We start from the raw sequence: 19,475 nt of genomic DNA on the forward strand, positions 1-19,475 counted from the left end.
TACCTCTCTCTGTCTCTCTATAGGGCATGTACATCAAATCCACATATGACGGCCTGCATGTCATCACTGGAACTACAGAGGGAGTGAGTAAATCTTCAACATGCTCAGTCAGGGCTATGAAGCCATTTGGCATGTAGATCATTCTCCTATGATACAGACAGAGAAGTGTCACTCATGGCTGTGTCACAGTGAATCCCATTAATGACAGTGAACAGCATCAGGCCAATCTGTTTTTATAGCTGTGTGATGTGTCTTCCTCTCCATAAGTCTCTGGCTGACCGCTGTAAGAAAATCCACGCAGGCGATGAAGTCATCCAGGTCAATCATCAGACAGTGGTGCGTCTCTCTTTCTTCTTACCTTATATTATCTCTCTGCCCATCCCCTTTATCTTATTCTCATTGTACGTTTACATAATGGTATATGACTACCCTATGATTACTACTATGCTTGTGTGAAAGGTCGCCCTATGTGTTTTTCATTGTGTGTTTGTTGGCGTGTGGCGCTAGGTGGGCTGGCAGTTGAAGAACTTGGTGAATTCTTTGCGCGGGGATCCCGGGGGTGTTATGCTGACTCTGAAGAAGCGCCCACAGAGTACACTCACATCCACCCCAGCACTACTGAAGAACATGAGATGGAAACCCTTAGCCCTGCAAGTATGACAATACTTTCAACCTCCACACAACTGATGAATGTGTTTGTTTTTTGTTGTTGTTTTTTTCCACCTTTATTTAACCAGGTAGGCTAGTTGAGAATACGTTCTCATTTACAACTGCGACCGGGCCAAGATAAAGCAAAGCAGTTCGACACATACAACAACACAGATATATAAACGATATATACAGTGTGTGCAAATGAGGTAAGTTAAGGTAGGTAAGGCAATAAAATAGGCCATAGTGGCGAGGTAATTACGATATAGCAATTAAACACGGGAGTGATAGATGTGCAGAAGATGAATGTGCAAGTAGATATACTGGGGTGCAAAGGAGCAAAATAAATAAATACAGTATGATGAGGATGAGGTAGTTGGATCGGCTATTTACAGATGGGCTATGTACAGGTGCAATGATCTGTGAGCTGCACTGACAGCTGGTGCTTGAAGTTAGTGAGGGAGATAAGAGTCTCCAGCTTCAGTGATTTTTGCAGTTCGTTCCAGTCATTGGCAGCAGAGAACTGGAAGGAAAGGCGGCCAAAGGAGGAATTGGCTTTGGGTGTGACCAGTGAAATATACCTGCTGGAGCGCGTGCTGTGGGTGGGTGCTGCTATGGTGACCAGTGAGCTGAGATAAGGCGGGACTTTACCTAGCAAAGACTTGTAGATGACCTGGAGCCAGTGGGTTTGGCGACGAGTATGAAGCGAGGGCCAGCCAACGAGAGCATACAGGTCGCAGTGGTGGGTAGTGTATGTGTGGCCGAATCTGAAATAACACACTATTCCCTTTATAGTGCTTACGTTATAGTATATATGGAATAGGGTGGCATTTAGTGAGAGGTGATTTATGTACGGTATACCTCTATCTTATCAGTAGATTCATGACTGAGATGGTGTGTGAACTTTTGCATGTGCATAGTATGTGACTGTCTGTGCATTGTGTCGGTGAGTATGCAATCAGGAGAATGAACTTGTATGTTGGTGGGTCTCGGTAAAGCAGTGAGTTTTTGTTACTGTGTCTGTCTGTGTGTCATATTCTGCCCCAAAATGTTGTGTAATATAGGTGTTATATCTGAACTGGTGCATGGAGGAAGCGTGTGTGTGAGGGGAATATTTGACTTCATCCCTGCCCCCCCTCTGAGTCCCGTGCTGGGCTAAGTGCTGTTTTCCTCCCTCCCCCTGGGGCCCTGACCAACTGGAGCGCATCAGAGTTCTGCCACCTCCTGATCCCCCCCCATCTTACCCACCTCCCCCTCACCTTTTCCTTTACCTCTTCTCTGCTACCTCTCTTCTCCTCTCCCTACATTCCTCTCCCTCTTGTTTCATCATGCATCCAGATTCAGTTATTGTCTTATGCTTTGAATTTATAGTTCATCAAATGCAAAGGATCAATTATATGTTCCATTCCCTAACCCTGCTTCTAGCCATTCTCCAACTGAGAAACAAAGAATTCCCACATATTGAAGCTCTAATGGTTTGATTAAGCTTAGTCTTAAACTGTTTACGAGACTACACATCACTGCAGTATGTCAGAAAAGTAACCCCCCCCCCCTCTCCCCCTTCTCCCCCCTCTTTATCTCTCTCCTCATAGCCCATCATCCCTCAGAGCCCCAGCAGCAGTGTGGCCACGCCCACCAGTACCCTGAGCACCCCGTCCAGGAGAGACAGCTGTGCCCTGCAGGACCTCTTCATCCCCCCGCCCCCTGATGAACCATACACCCCCAGGTACACACACAAGCTGCCTCACTATGACATACTGTATGCCTTACCTTAGGGATTACAGTATAGTCACTGTTCATATGTTGTGAGTAAGCTAACTGCAGTGAAATATTGTACAATGGTTTTACCTGTGTAATTACGATAGTCTGTGTATTTAGTCAGTTTGTTCCCTTTTGAGGGGTGATATATGTGCCTTGTAGTATATGAGTTTGTTTTGGTTTACCTATGCAGTCGATGCTCCATAGGCAAACAGACTCTCTCCATGATCTGTGCTGCAGAGATGACAAGGGGAATCTACCAGGTGACGATGACCTTCAAGCTGAAGTCCCGGTAGCCAAGGGCTCTGAGTCCCCCAACTCCTTCCTGGACCAGGAGTGTCGCCGACGTTTTCCTCTGGTGGAGGAGGATGCCGTTCTCTACTGCTACGAGTACGACCAGAACCATGGACCTCCACCTGCCCGCAGAGACAGCACCCCCACTTATGGTATGACCCAGTCCAAGCCTGCATATTTGTATGAGGGATGTCAGCCCCCTACATACTGTATGGTAAGATCAAGTCCAAGCCTGTGTATTTGTATGAGGGATGTCAATCCCCCACATATGGGATGACCCAGTTCAAGGCTATGTGTTTGGATGTGGGATGTCAATCCCCCAGATATGGCATTAACCCAGTCCAAGGCTATGTGTTTGGATGTGGGATGTCAATCCCCCAGATATGGCATTAACCCAGTCCAAGGCTATGTGTTTGGATGTGGGATGTCAATCCCCCAGATATGGCATTAACCCAGTCCAAGGCTATGTGTTTGGATGTGGGATGTCAATCTCCCACATATGGTATGACCCAGTCCAAGAATGTGTGTTTGGATGTGGGATGTCAATCTCCCACATATGGTATGACCCAGTCCAAGGCTGTGTGTTTGTATGAGGGATGTCAATCTCCCACATATGGCATGACCCAGTCCAAGGCTATGTATTTGGATGTGGGATGTCAATCTCCCACATATGGCATGACCCAGTCCAAGGCTGTGTGTTTGGATGTGTGATGTCAATCTCCCACATATGGCATGACCCAGTCCAAGGCTGTGTGTTTGGATGTGGGATGTCAATCTCCCACATATGGCATGACCCAGTCCAAGGCTATGTATTTGGATGTGGGATGTCAATCTCCCACATATGGCATGACCCAGTCCAAGGCTGTGTGTTTGGATGTGGGATGTCAATCTCCCACATATGGCATGACCCAGTCCAAGGCTGTGTGTTTGGATGTGGGATGTCAATCTCCCACATATGGCATGACCCAGTCCAAGGCTGTGTGTTTGGATGTGGGATGTCAATCTCCCACATATGGCATGACCCAGTCCAAGGCTGTGTGTTTGGATGTGGGATGTCAATCTCCCACATATGGCATGACCCAGTCCAAGGCTGTGTGTTTGGATGCGGGATGTCAATCTCCCACATATGGCATGACCCAGTCCAAGGCTGTGTGTTTGGATGTGGGATGTCAATCTCCCACATATGGCATGACCCAGTCCAAGGCTATGTATTTGGATGTGGGATGTCAATCTCCCACATATGGCATGACCCAGTCCAAGGCTGTGTGTTTGGATGTGGGATGTCAATCTCCCACATATGGCATGACCCAGTCCAAGGCTGTGTGTTTGGATGTGGGATGTCAATCTCCCACATATGGCATGACCCAGTCCAAGGCTGTGTGTTTGGATGTGGGATGTCAATCTCCCACATATGGCATGACCCAGTCCAAGGCTGTGTGTTTGGATGTGGGATGTCAATCTCCCACATATGGCATGACCCAGTCCAAGGCTGTGTGTTTGGATGTGGGATGTCAATCTCCCACATATGGCATGACCCAGTCCAAGGCTGTGTGTTTGGATGTGGGATGTCAATCTCCCACATATGGCATGACCCAGTCCAAGGCTGTGTGTTTGGATGTGGGATGTCAATCTCCCACATATGGCATGACCCAGTCCAAGGCTGTGTGTTTGGATGAAGGATGCCTGTGGTGCACTTGTTCCTATGCAATCCCTTATGTGTTTGTAATGTTAGTGTTTGTGTCACTATGGTGTTAATATAGGCTGTTTGTAGCTCTTTGATGTTCCTGGGTAGGTCTGTAATGTTGTATGTTATGTGTGCTGTGTGCTCCAGGCAGGCTTAGGCCCATCTCCATGCCAGTGGAATATAACTGGGTGGGAGACTATGAAGACTCGGCCAAGCTGAAAAGAGAGAGCAGGAGAGGTGAGTGGGAGGCTGGGATGGAGAGAGAGGGAGAGATAAAGAGAGAGGGGAGACAGAAAGAGAGAGATAAAGCAGCAGAGGTGAGTGGGTGGATATCTCTCATAATTGGGCCAGGGACGGGTTTTCTACCTCCCCATCTCAGATGTCTTAGCCAAGGGACCAGGAGGCTGAGCAGCCATGTGAGGCAGGGCTCAGTACATGATAGATATGATACTGAATTAGCTATCCTCCTCTTTATCTGTCCCTCTTTTCCTGTATCTTCTTTCTGTGTATCTCAATTAGTCCTTCCTGCTCTCTCTCTTCCTCTCTCACCTCTTTCTCTCGGTCTCTTTCTCTGCTTTTGGGTCTTGAAGGTACTGTATGTCGTTGCCTTGGCAACTGTAGCCAGGATCTTCCCAAGATTCGTGCCTTTCATTGGTTGCTGCCAAGCCCAGTGGCAAACAGAGTAGGAAGAGAGCGAATGGCCTTGTTTCAGTCTGAGAGGCAGACATTGTGGTGTTATGTTTGTGCTTCCTGAAGGGGGTGGTGGCAGGCAGTCTATTGTTCCTGTGGGCTTTTGAGCATCATTGAGGGTGCTATATTTATCTGCCTTTTTGGCAAGAGGCAGTATCTTTGACATATTGAATTTCTTCCTGAATGCAACATTTATTTATATTTTTGAGGGAAATGCCCCATAAGTGAGATGGAGGACATTCGTCAATGGGCCTTGCTCCAGTCTTAAGGCCTTAATGCTCACAAGTCACACAACTGTCCACTTTCATCCAAGCAATCATTACACAATCTCAAGAATTGGATTTTGGCTTGGCTTGTTTTTCCGCTGTTGTTTAAATTTGCATTAAACCTCTTAAGGATCGGACCCTTCAGCTCAATTTCTTCCCAAAATGACATACTCAGGACCTTTAGCATGGATATGCAAATTATTGATACTATTTGACAGGAAACACTTTAAAGTTCGTGGAGATGTGAAATTAATGTAGGAGAATATAACACATTAGATCTGGTAAAAGACAAAACAAACAAAAAAGCATGCATTCTCTATTTTTATTTTTGTTGCATCATCTTTGAAATGCAAAAGAAAGGCCATACATTGACATAGGAAGCTGGGTGTAATTTAGATGTTTCCCACAAGAGGGCAGCAGTGTGTGTGCAAAGTTTCAGACTGATACATTGAAGAATGAGAGATCTACATAATATTTTGTATCAAGTCTCCCAGGTGTCCTGAGTTTGCCCAAATGTACCCAAGTGGCCAAATTGGGAACATACAAAAATGCTATGGTAATAAAGTTTACACACTCCCAGGAATGTCATACATGATGGATCATTAGCTTCCATACATAAAAGGTACTAACCTTCACACCTCTAGATTGCCGGGCGGGGTTAGGGTGTGTAGCGAGACACAGCAGGGGGTCAGACTGGAGGATTCAGGTCCTATGTTTGAGTGAGTGGGGGATGGAGGAGTCTCTAACACTATTGAGGATTTTTTTAAATCAATTAGGACTCAAGATTACCATTACTTATTTTATTTAACCTTTATTTTAGTAGGGGGTTAGCACTACATCAATACATCAAATACACAACACAAACACTACCGGTCAAAAGCTTTGCCTTGATAACAGCTTTGCACACTCTTGGCATTCTCTTAACCAGCTTCATGAGGCAGTCACCTGGAATACATTTCAATTAACAGGTGTGCCTTCTTAAAAGTTCATTTGTGGAATTTATTTCCTTCTTAATGCGTTTGAGCCAATCAGTTGTGTTGTGACAAGGTGGGGGAGGGGGGGGGGGGGTATAAGGAAGATTGCCCTGTTTGGTAAAATACCATATTATAGCAAGAACAGCTCAAATAAGCTAAGAGAAATGACAGTCTATCATTACTTTAAGACATGAAGGTTAGTCAATACGGAACATTTCAAGAACTATCAAAGTTTCTTCAAGGGCAGTCGTAAAAACCATCAAGCGATATGATGAAACTGGCTCTCATGAGGACCGCCACAGGAATGGAAGACACAGAGTTACCTTTGCTGCAGAGGATAAGTTCATTAGAGTTACCAGCCCAAATAAATGCTTCACAGAGTTCAAGTAACAGACACATCTCAACATCAACTGTTCAGAGGAGACTGTGTGAATCAGGCCTTCATGGTCGAATTGCTGCAAAGAAACCACTACTAAAGGACACCAATAAGAAGAGACTTGCTTGGGCTAAGAAACACGAGCAATGGACATTAGACCCGTAGAAATTTGTAATTTGGTCTGGAATCCAAATGTGAGATTTTTGGTTCCAACTGCCGTGTCTTTGTGAGACGCGTTGTGGGTGAACGGATTATCCCAGCATGTGTATTTCTCACCATAAAGTATGGAAGAGGAGGTGTTATGGTGTGGTGGTGCTTTGCTGGTGACACTGTCTGTGATTTATTTCGAATTCAAGACACACTTAACCAGCATGGCTACCACAGCATTATGCATCGATACGCCATCCCATCTGGTTTGGGCTTAGTGGGACTATCATTTGTTTTTCAACAGGACAATGACCCAACACACCTCCAAGCTGTGTAAGGGCTATTTTACAAAGAAGGAGAGTGATGGAGTGCTGCATCAGATGACCTGGCATCCACAATCCCCCTGACCTCAACCAAATTGAGATGGTTTGGGATGTGTTATGTGTTATTTAACAGTTGTGATGTCTTCACTGTTATTCTACAATGTAGAAAATAATAAAAATAAAGAAAAACCCTTGAATGAGTAAGTGTTCTAAAAATGTTGACCGGTAGTGTATCTATATGGATATTACATAGAGTATGGGGAACACAATCACTATAATGAAATACGAGGACCAATAGCCTATAAGACGGTCAAAAGCCACAGCCACAGCATTTCATAGCCAACATAACATACACAGACTATACTAATATATTGTATGCCTTAGGTCTATATATTATATATACTGTACATATATAGAAATCAAAGACAAATATCTTAAATGAATATGCATCCATTTAAACAACTGGATTAGCACGAGAAGAAAAAACCTATTTTACTTACAGATATAAAAGTAACGTTACCTTCTCCTTCCAATCTTTCTTGCTCGCAGGACTCCTCTTGTCACTCTCACGGTCAATTTCTGCAATAATATCATCCAAATGTGTGTACTTGAAGTTCGATTTAGCATTTATACTCTTAGCAGCCATGTTGTACTTTTTCAGTTTTGAGAAAACTTTGTGGATTTTCAATGGGGAATGAATTGTGTTTCGCGCAGCCATAGGACAATGGCCATTAGTCCTACAAAGGGCCATCACATACTCATGTAAAGCATAATGATGGCTGTCCTTCATGGGCTAATTAACATGTTGTGTAGCCAATACGTAATGTAAAATGATTAACACTTTTTGGGTTGCCTTCTAGAGTGTCTGAGGATTACACAGAAACCAAACTTGACCGGGTGAAACAAGGTTTAGCCGGTTAGATTTCATAGATTGTTTTGTTGCAAGTTGAAAGAGTTGGAATTCATGCAAAACGCTGTATAAAACATGGATCGTGTTAGGATATAAAAATAGATTTGATCAAACAAAACTATGCTACATTTTGTCTCTGGGACCCTCAGGATGACAAATCAGAGGTAGATTACTGAATGTAAGTACATTATATACCATCAGAAGTGAATGTATCAAACCAGTTGCCTTGATAAAAGTGTTATGTTGTTGTGCACTATCCTCAAACAATAGCATGGTATTTTTTAGCTGTAATAGCTACTGTAAATTGTACACTGTGGTTAGATTAACACCATTTAAGCTTTCTGACCATATAAGACATGTCTGTGCCCTGGAAAGTTGGCTTTTGTTTACAATGCCATTCAAGTCAAATATTGAGTAGCAACTGTCCCGATTTCGGGGTTTTAACTAAGTTACAGCGCAGTTAATATTCAGTTGGTAGAAATAATGTACACATTGTAGGTCTATAGAATCAAATGGCATTAGACAAAGTGATAGAATTGCTGACCTTTCCTGCTCCCATAGAAAACTCCTTGCTGCGCTATGTGAGTCAGAGTGAGGACAAGGCCATGCCAGAGGAGTACATGACAGGACGCAGCAGGAAGAAGAGTGACAAAAGCAGCCCTGCCCACTACGCCCTCCACCCAGCCCTCCAGATGGAGGTCTCCATGTCCACATCCAGCTCTGACTCTGCCTCCCTCTACCATGTAAGTCCCATTGGTCCCAGACCCCTGAGACAACACTGGCTTATACAGTTTGTTTGTTGTAATTATGGTAAGTTATTTTGAGGACTGATAACAGTGGAGACGGATCAATGTGTATTGCTATCTCTCAATTTCATGTGTGCTATTTTGTAGATGTTTGAACGATCCTCGCTGCTCTCAAGGTCTAGGAAGAAAAGTAAAGGTGAGTTATTCAAAACCTACAGTTGATACCCTATGTACAGTCTCAAATATGCAGTACATACACCTCCTGTAGATACATAAATGTATGCTGACGCAGATCATCCAATACAGTCCCTTCATTGCTACCCATCTCCTCCTCTCTCCTCACTTCAGTAGGTGGCTCTCTGTCCTCCATCAGTAAGAGGCGTATCTCCTGTAAGGACCTGGGACGTGGGGACTGTGAGGGCTGGCTGTGGAAGAAGAAGGATGCTAAAAGTTATTTCTCCCAGAAGTGGAAAAAGTACTGGTTCATCCTGAAAGATACCTGCCTGTACTGGTACATGAATGAGGAGGTGAGTGTGTGAGTGACACTGACACTGACAGACTTGCTGATTTGTAGTACTGTGGCTTCCTGTCCTGATTATCTGATCTAAAATGTGAACCATCCCTTTATATTTTTTGTATGTGTCAGAAAATGTATGGATGTCAGAACAATATATGATATTGTGTTTTTTCCCCCCTCAGGATGAAAAGGCAGAGGGCTTTGTAAGTCTCCCTGAATTCAAGATTGATCGTGCATCTGAGTGCCGTAGGAAGTAGTGAGTACATGCATTTGTGTTTGTATACCGATTCATTCATATTTGAGTCTTGGGGTCTGTTTGTCTCTGTGAACCTCAACATGTGTTTGTTTGAATATGACGAGAACATGTGTGTGTGTGTGTCTTTAAATGCAAGACATGTTTATGGGTGTCTTGTGTCTCTATGTACAGTACAGAATATGCAGTCTGTGTATGTGCCCCAGGATATTTACAGTATGGTGGAATCTGTCCTTAACATCATGTTTCTGTGTTCCAGTGCTTTCAAGGCCTGCCATCCAAAGATCAAGAGTTTCTACTTTGCAGCAGACAATGTGGATGACATGAATAGGTGAGAGTCACTGTCAGTGACGATTACTGTAGCTGACACAGAGCTGAGATATGAGAGGGGGAGACAGGAAGAGACAAGGAGGTGAGACAGACTGACAGAAACCTGGAAAGTCTAGGAAAATAGGGCTAGGCAAATGACCAGGTGAGCTGATGTGAGATGCAAAAACAACAGGGAATAACAGAATGGTATGTGGTGTGTGAGATCTGGAATGGTGTGTAGCTGTCACATTTCATTAGTGTTGTTCCCTCACAGGTGGCTGAGTCGTTTGACCATGGCAGTGGCAGGTTACTCGGAGCAGGAGAGGATCCGACAGGACCAGGGTGAGAATACATGAATACACATTAATAAAGCTGGCAATAATAAAGGACAATAGCTGCTTTGTTTGCCCTACTTTAGAAAATCCCCCCCACGTTGTCTCTTTCTGATGGTGACGTGTCCTCTTTTCTGCTTCTTCCTTGCCATTGTCACCAGACTACTGGAGTGAAAGTGATCATGAGGACACGGAGATGCCGTCAACCATACCCAAACAGGACAGCCCTCCACCCCCCTACGACAGCTACCCCAGGCCCCCCTCGGCAAGTTAATCTCTCTTTAAAAAGTTAGACAACAACTCTGTGCGTAGTTTTAATATGTTATTTACATTATTTTTACAATGCAATTATATACCTCTCTAGCTGTGTCTCTTCCTTTTTTATCATTCTGGTATTTATATTAATAACCGTTACAATGCCATTACACCTCTCTGTCTGGTTCTCTTTAGGTGTCCCAGATGAGTCCATACCTGGAGCCCAAACACGGCCGCCTCTCCTCTGAAACCTTCCAGTCACACTCCTCTCATGAGGAGTTCCACCCCGAGCCACAGGAGGGCAGCGGGAGCGGCTCCCCTGGTCAGAAGTCTTCCAGTCAACGGCGTTCGTGGCAGGACTTGATTGAGACTCCCCTGGGCAGCACGGGGCTCCACTACCTGCAGACCCTGCCCCTGGAGGAGGCCCTGCTGCGTTCCCCTGGAGGAGGTGGCCTTTCTGTGGAGTACCGCCGCCAGTCAACCCTCCCTGCTCAGCGCAGCCTGATGCAGGAGCACTATGGCCCACTGCCCCTGCAACTCAGCCCCAGTGTCCCTGTAGAGGCTGGGGGGAAACCCCGTAGCTTCACCCTTCCCCGAGACAGTGGGCTCCATGCCATCCTCTCAGCCTCGGCCAGCGCCTCTGACCACACGGACCACCACCGCTACCAGCTGGCCAGAGACACAGGTGAGACATTACTGAGACACAGGACAAAGAGATGTGACAGCCACGATGACGCCATGAAATGGAGAGACATGACACTGTGAGGCAGAGAAGAAAGAGATTTGACAACAACCTCACTCTCACTCTCTCTGCCACATTCTAGGATATAACTTGATGGGTATAAATAGTTGAATATACTTAAATGGAAATTATTACTTGTAGGGTTATAACCTGGTAACCAGTAGTGAGTGACGTTGCTAATTAAAGGCATTGTTCAGACAGTCTGTGTCACAGACTTTGCTGATTGTCTGAAATTTAGACCGGCCCCATCCCCCATCCCTACAGACCTCCAGGACACTATTCTAAAGTGAAGTGAAATCTTAGTGTCCTAATTGACACTAATTCATCCTGGCAGCCCAACCCCCTCTTCGATGTCTTACAGGCACACACACACGCACAATGAAAAACACATAGGGCGACAAGCATAGTAGTAATCATAGGGTAGTCATATACCAGTATGTAAACGTACAATGAGAATAAGATAAAGGGGATGGGCAGAGAGATAATATAAGGTAAGAAAAGAGAGAGACGCACCACTGTCTGATGATTGACCTGGATGACTTCATCGCCTGCGTGGATTTTCTTACAGCGGTCAGCCAGAGACTTATGGAGAGGAAGACACATCACACAGCTATAAAAACAGATTGGCCTGATGCTGTTCACTGTCATTAATGGGATTCACTGTGACACAGCCATGAGTGACACTTCTCCGTCTGTATCATAGGAGAATTTATTTATTTATTTATTTTACCTTTATTTAACCAGGTAGGCAAGTTGAGAACAAGTTCTCATTTACAATTGCGACCTGGCCAAGATAAAGCAAAGCAGTTCGACAGATAAAACGACACAGAGTTACACATGGAGTAAAAACAAACATACAGTCAATAATGCAGTATAAACAAGTCTATATACAATGTGAGCAAATGAGGTGAGAAGGGAGGTAAAGGCAAAAAAGGCCAAGATGGCAAAGTAAATACAATATAGCAAGTAAAATACTGGAATGGTAGTTTTGCAATGGAAGAATGTGCAAAGTAGAAATAAAAAAATAATGGGGTGCAAAGGAGCAAAATAAATAAATAAATTAAAATTAAATACAGTTGGGAAAGAGGTAGTTGTTTGGGCTAAATTATAGGTGGGCTATGTACAGGTGCAGTAATCTGTGAGCTGCTCTGACAGTTGGTGCTTAAAGCTAGTGAGGGAGATAAGTGTTTCCAGTTTCAGAGATTTTTGTAGTTCGTTCCAGTCATTGGCAGCAGAGAACTGGAAGGAGAGGCGGCCAAAGAAAGAATTGGTTTTGGGGGTGACTAGAGAGATATACCTGCTGGAGCGTGTGCTACAGGTGGGAGATGCTATGGTGACCAGCGAGCTGAGATAAGGGGGGACTTTACCTAGCAGTGTCTTGTAGATGACATGGAGCCAGTGGGTTTGGCGACGAGTATGAAGCGAGGGCCAGCCAACGAGAGCGTACAGGTCGCAATGGTGGGTAGTATATGGGGCTTTGGTGATAAAACGGATTGCACTGTGATAGACTGCATCCAATTTGTTGAGTAGGGTATTGGAGGCTATTTTGTAAATGACATCGCCAAAGTCGAGGATTGGTAGGATGGTCAGTTTTACAAGGGTATGTTTGGCAGCATGAGTGAAGGATGCTTTGTTGCGAAATAGGAAGCCAATTCTAGATTTAACTTTGGATTGGAGATGTTTGATATGGGTCTGGAAGGAGAGTTTACAATCTAACCAGACACCTAAGTATTTGTAGTTGTCCACGTATTCTAAGTCAGAGCCGTCCAGAGTAGTGATGTTGGACAGGCGGGTAGGTGCAGGCAGCGATCGGTTGAAGAGCATGCATTTAGTTTTACTTGCATTCAAGAGCAATTGGAGGCCACGGAAGGAGAGTTGTATGGCATTGAAGCTTGCCTGGAGGGTTGTTAACACAGTGTCCAGAGAAGGGCCGGAAGTATACAGAATGGTGTCGTCTGCGTAGAGGTGGATCAGGGACTCACCAGCAGCAAGAGCGACCTCATTGATGTATACAGAGAAGAGAGTCGGTCCAAGAATTGAACCCTGTGGCACCCCCATAGAGACTGCCAGAGGTCCGGACAGCAGACCCTCCGATTTGACACACTGAACTCTATCAGAGAAGTAGTTGGTGAACCAGGCGAGGCAATCATTTGAGAAACCAAGGCTGTCGAGTCTGCCGATGAGGATATGGTGATTGACAGAGTCGAAAGCCTTGGCCAGATCAATGAATACGGCTGCACAGTAATGTTTCTTATCGATGGCGGTTAAGATATCGTTTAGGACCTTGAGCGTGGCTGAGGTGCACCCATGACCAGCTCTGAAACCAGATTGCATAGCAGAGAAGGTATGGTGAGATTCGAAATGGTCGGTAATCTGTTTGTTGACTTGGCTTTCGAAGACCTTAGAAAGGCACGGTAGGATAGATATAGGTCTGTAGCAGTTTGGGTCAAGAGTGTCCCCCCCTTTGAAGAGGGGGATGACCGCAGCTGCTTTCCAATCTTTGGGAATCTCAGACGACACGAAAGAGAGGTTGAACAGGCTAGTAATAGGGGTGGCAACAATTTCGGCAGATAATTTTAGAAAGAAAGGGTCCAGATTGTCTAGCCCGGCTGATTTGTAGGGGTCCAGATTTTGCAGCTCTTTCAGAACATCAGCTGAATGGATTTGGGAGAAGGAGAAATGGGGAAGGCTTGGGCGAGTTGCTGTTGGGGGTGCAGTGCTGTTGTCCGGGGTAGGAGTAGCCAGGTGGAAAGCATGGCCAGCCGTAGAAAAATGCTTATTGAAATTCTCAATTATGGTGGATTTATCAGTGGTGACAGTGTTTCCTATCTTCAGTGCAGTGGGCAGCTGGGAGGAGGTGTTCTTATTCTCCATGGACTTTACAGTGTCCCAGAACTTTTTTGAGTTAGTGTTGCAGGAAGCAAATTTCTGCTTGAAAAAGCTAGCCTTGGCTTTTCTAACTGCCTGTGTATAATGATTTCTAGCTTCCCTGAACAGCTGCATATCACGGGGGCTGTTCGATGCTAATGCAGAACGCCATAGGATGTTTTTGTGTTGGTTAAGGGCAGTCAGGTCTGGGGAGAACCAAGGGCTATATCTGTTCCTGGTTCTAAATTTCTTGAATGGGGCATGTTTATTTAGGATGGTTTGGAAGGCATTTTTAAAAAATATCCAGGCATCCTCTACTGACGGGATGAGATCAATATCCTTCCAGGATACCCCGGCCAGGTCGATTAGAAAGGCCTGCTCGCAGAAGTGTTTCAGGGAGCGTTTTACAGTGATGAGTGGCGGTCGTTTGACCGCTGACCCATTACGGATGCAGGCAATGAGGCAGTGATCGCTGAGATCTTGGTTGAAGACAGCAGAGGTGTATTTAGAGGGGAAGTTGGTTAGGATGATATCTATGAGGGTGCCCGTGTTTAAGGTTTTGGGGAGGTACCTGGTAGGTTCATTGATAATTTGTGTGAGATTGAGGGCATCAAGTTTAGATTGTAGGATGGCTGGGGTGTTAAGCATGTTCCAGTTTAGGTCGCCTAGCAGCACGAACTCTGAAGATAGATGGGGGGCAATCAGTTCACATATGGTGTCCAGAGCACAGCTGGGGGCAGAGGGTGGTCTATAGCAGGCGGCAACAGTGAGAGACTTGTTTTTAGAGAGGTGGATTTTTAAAAGTAGAAGTTCAAATTGTTTGGGTACAGACCTGGATAGTAGGACAGAACTCTGCAGGCTATCTTTGCAGTAGATTGCAACACCGCCCCCTTTGGCAGTTCTATCTTGTCTGAAAATGTTGTAGTTTGGAATTAAAATGTCTGAGTTTTTGGTGGTCTTCCTAAGCCAGGATTCAGACACAGCTAGAACATCCGGGTTGGCAGAGTGTGCTAAAGCAGTGAATAGAACAAACTTAGGGAGGAGGCTTCTAATGTTAACATGCATGAAACCAAGGCTATTACGGTTACAGAAGTCGTCAAAAGAGAGCGCCTGGGGAATAGGAGTGGAGCTAGGCACTGCAGGGCCTGGATTCACCTCTACATCGCCAGAGGAACATAGGAGGAGTAGAATAAGGGTACGGCTAAAAGCTATGAGAATTGGTCGTCTAGAACGTCTGGAACATAGAGTAAAAGGAGGTTTCTGGGGGCGATAAAATAGCATCAAGGTATAATGTACAGACAAATGTATGGTAGGATGTGAATACAGTGGAGGTAAACCTAGGTATTGAGTGATGAAGAGAGAGATATTGTCTCTAGAAACATCGTTGAAACCAGGAGATGTCATTGCATGTGTGGGTGGTGGAACTAATAGGTTGGATAAGGTATAGTGAGCAGGACTAGAGGCTCTACAGTGAAATAAGCCAATAAACACTAACCAGAACAGAAATGGACAAGACATATTGACATTGAGGAGAGGCATGCTTAGTCGAGTGATCAAAAGGGTCCGGTGAGTGGAGATGTTGGTTGGTGATTTAGACAGCTAGCCAGGGCATCGGTAGCAGGCTAGCATAGGATGGAGGTCTGTTGTTAGCTACCTCTTGCGTCAGTAGATTAGTGGGGTTCCGTGTGGTAGAGGGGATTAATCCAAATCACACAACAACAACAAAAATAAAAACAATAGATATAGTTATAGAGGCCCAAGAAGAAAACATAATAATAATAATAATAAAAAAATAAAAAAATAAATATAAATATATTTAAAAAAAAATGTCCGATTGTCTATTCAGATAGCAGCCGGTAAGACAGCTAACGGTTAGCAGGCCGCAGATGGGCGTTCAGGTAACGTCGCGACGGAGGAGCCAGCCAAATAACTCCTTCGGGTAGATAACGTCGGCAGTCCAGTTGTGAAGGCCCGGTGGGGCTCCGCGAAAGCAGTAAAACGGGTCCGGATAGGTGACTGCAGCCCAGGTGTGATTGATGGAACTCAGGAGTGATTGACGGAGCTTGCTAGCTCCGGAATAATTGATGTTTGCTCCGGAATCGACGAAGGCCGATAGTCACACGGATAGCAGCTAGCTAGCTGTGAGATCCGGGTATGAATGTCCAGAGAGCAGTCGAAATCCAGGGACATGGAGAGAAAAATTGGTCCGGTATGTTCCGTTCCGAGCCGCGCTGCGCCGTACAGAACTGGCGATAGATTTTCGAGCTAAAGGATAGCTGATGACCACAAACCGTGGTTAGCTGGATACTAACGATTTGCCAGTAAAGGAGCTAACTAGCTTCTGAACTAGCTTCTGGATTAGCTTCTGGCTAGTTTCAGGCTAGCTTCTTGGAGTTTCTGGCTAGCTTCTTGGAGGATTACAGATCTGAGGTAAATAATACTTTTTTATAAATATACATTGGTGAGGCGGGTTGCAGGAGAGTGTTTTGAAGATGAGTTGATGGAAAATAAAAATAAAATGTATGTGAAAAAGTTGTAAATATATATATATACAGGACACGACAAGACGAGGACAAAAGACGTCTGAACTGCTATGCCACCTTGGAGAGTTGATCTACATGCCAAATGGCTTCATAGCCCTGACTGAGCATGTTGAAGATTTACTCACTCCCTCTGTAGTTCCAGTGATGACATGCAGGCCGTCATATGTGGATTTGATGTACATGCCCTATAGAGAGACAGAGAGAGGTAGCTTACAGCCATATCCTGACAAGTTCATACATCCATACACAGTACATAACAAACACAGAAATTAATTCGGTTTAAAAGATAAATATTCAATCGGACACTGTCATGTGTAGAGGCAAGCAGACAAATGTCCTTAAATGTTCAAGCCTGCCCTAAGATAACAAATAGACACACATACACACACACAAACACATCCGTGTCCTTTCAGCCCATGTTAATGTTGAATTTTGAAGAGGACAAAGAAACATGCCTAAGGGGACTTTTTTCTGTCCTAATTTCTCTACTGCTCTCTCTGTAGACTATATCTAACACAAAACATGCAGCAAACACTGCATGATACACTTCAAGAGGCACAGATTTACAACTGACCCCCGAAACACACAGCACGTCTCACAAATGGACAACATAGTATGACAACCACCAGACACAAAACCTTTGGGTCTGTTTGAGTCCACAAAGCTTGCCAGATAACTTAACATAAAATAAGAGCTATGTGACAATAGCACCATAAGAGGGCAGTATACAGGGCATTCGGGAAAGTATTCAGACCCCTTCACTTTTTCCACATTGTTACGTTACAGCCTTATTCTAAAATTAATTTAATCGTTTTTTTCTCATCAATCTACACACAATACCCCATAATGACGAAGCAAAAACTGAAATACTACACTCAGTACTTTGTTGAAGCACCTTTGGCAGCGATTACAGCCTTGAGTCTTCTTGGGTATGGCGCTACAAGCTTGGTACACCTGTCTTTTGGGAGTTTCTCCCATTGTTCTCTGCAGATCCTCTCAAGCTCTGTCAGGTTGGATGGGGAGCGTCGCTGCACAGCTATTTTCAGGTCTCTGCAGAGATGGTGGCTCCAGAGTTCCTCTGTGGAGATGGGAGAACCTTCCAGAAGGACAACCATCTCTGCAGCACTCCACCAATCGGGCCTTTATTTAACTAGGCAAGTCAGTTATGAACAAATTCTTATTTACAATGACGGCCTACCAAAAGACAAAATGCCTCCTGTGGGGACCGGGGCTGGGATTAAAAAATTAAATAACATAACATAACATACATCATGACATAACACACATCATGACAAGAGAGACAACACAACACTACATAAACAGAGACATAAGAGGAAAAGCATAGCATGGCAGCAACACATGACAGCACAGCATGGCAGCAACACATGACAGCACAGCATTGTAGCAACACAACATGACAACAACATGGTAGCAACACAACATGGCAGCAGCACAAAACATGGTACAAACATTATTTATTATAGTCTTAAATCATTTTCCACACACAGTCTGTAACTGTATCTGGTGAGGGCCGAGAATCCACTCTCACATAGGTACGTGGTTGAAAAGGGCATCAGTGTCTTAACAGCGCGATTTGCCAAGGCAAGAAACTCTGAGCGCATCCCTATCCAGAAATCTGGCAGTGGCTTCTGATTCAATTCAAATTTCACAGAACTGCTTGTTGCAATTTTGATGAGGCTGTCTGGTTCAGATATCGGTAAATGGACTGGAGACAGGGCATGAAAGGAATAATGAATCCAGTTGTTTGTGTCGTCTGTTTCGGGAAAGTACCTGCGTAATTGCGCAACCAGCTCACTCAGGTGCTTCGCTATATCACATTTGACATTCTCCATAAGCTTAAGTTAATTTGCACACAAAAAATCATACAATGATGGAATGACCTGTGTGTTGTCCTTGTTAATGCAGACAGAAAAGAGCTCCAACGTCTTAGTCATAGCCTCAATTTTGTCCCGCACATTGAATATAGTTTCGGAGAGTCCCTGTAATCCTAGATTCAGATCATTCAGGCGAGAAAAAACTTCACCCAGATAGGCCAGCCGTGTGAGAAACTCGTCGTCATGCAAGCGGTCAGACAAGTGAATATTAGGGTCAGTAAAGAAAACTTTAACCTCTCTGGTACAAGTGGGACGCACCAAATTCAAAAACAACAGAAATCCCATAATTAAAATTCCTCAAACATACTAGTATTATCCACCATTTTAAAGATAAACTTCTTGTAAATCCAACCACAGTGTCCGATTTCAAAAGGCTTTACTATGAAAGCACACCATGTGATTCTGTTAGGTAAGCACCTAGTGACAGAAAACCTAAGACATTTTTACAGCCAAAGAGAGGAGTCACAAAAAGCAGAAATAGAGATCAAATGAATCACTAACCTTTGATGATATTCATCAGAATGCACTCATAGGACTTCATGTTACACAATACATGTATGTTTTGTTCGATAGAGTTCATATTTATAACCAAAAATATCAGTTTACATTGGCGTTATGGTCAGAAATGCATTGTCTCAAACAAACATCCGGTGAAAGTGCAGAGAGCCACATCAAATTACAGAAATACTCATCATAAACATCGATAAACGATACAAGTATTTAACATACATTTAAAGATAAACTTCTCCTTAATGCAACCGCTGTGTCAGATTTCAAAAAGGCTTTACGGAGAAAGCACACTTTGCAATTATGTTAGGTCTGCACCTAGCCACAGAAACCCATTCAGCCATTTTCCAGCCAAGGAGAGTGTCACAAAAGTCAGAAATAGCATTAAAATGAAATCACTTACCTGTGATGATCTTCATCTGGTGGCACTCCCAGGTC

The 19,475-nt window shown here is 44.4% G+C and overlaps 1 protein-coding gene across 1 annotated transcript in view; it reads left to right on the forward strand.

Annotated features, from left to right (window-relative positions):
- The window catches only part of LOC109892670 (connector enhancer of kinase suppressor of ras 2-like), a 52,502-nt gene that overhangs the window by 23,334 nt on the left and 9,693 nt on the right, over positions 1-19,475 (forward strand). Inside the window, exons 7-20 of the mRNA XM_031826572.1 lie at positions 24-83; positions 268-336; positions 508-654; positions 2,241-2,374; positions 2,647-2,852; positions 4,532-4,621; positions 8,632-8,813; positions 8,964-9,012; positions 9,168-9,343; positions 9,516-9,589; positions 9,846-9,917; positions 10,170-10,237; positions 10,389-10,492; positions 10,678-11,167. Of these exons, the coding sequence (XP_031682432.1) occupies positions 24-83; positions 268-336; positions 508-654; positions 2,241-2,374; positions 2,647-2,852; positions 4,532-4,621; positions 8,632-8,813; positions 8,964-9,012; positions 9,168-9,343; positions 9,516-9,589; positions 9,846-9,917; positions 10,170-10,237; positions 10,389-10,492; positions 10,678-11,167 (1,921 nt within the window). The remainder of the gene's footprint in view (positions 1-23; positions 84-267; positions 337-507; positions 655-2,240; positions 2,375-2,646; positions 2,853-4,531; positions 4,622-8,631; positions 8,814-8,963; positions 9,013-9,167; positions 9,344-9,515; positions 9,590-9,845; positions 9,918-10,169; positions 10,238-10,388; positions 10,493-10,677; positions 11,168-19,475) is intronic.

Source organism: Oncorhynchus kisutch, linkage group LG6 (genome assembly GCF_002021735.2).
Source record: "Oncorhynchus kisutch isolate 150728-3 linkage group LG6, Okis_V2, whole genome shotgun sequence".
NCBI classification, from domain to species: domain Eukaryota; kingdom Metazoa; phylum Chordata; class Actinopteri; order Salmoniformes; family Salmonidae; genus Oncorhynchus; species Oncorhynchus kisutch.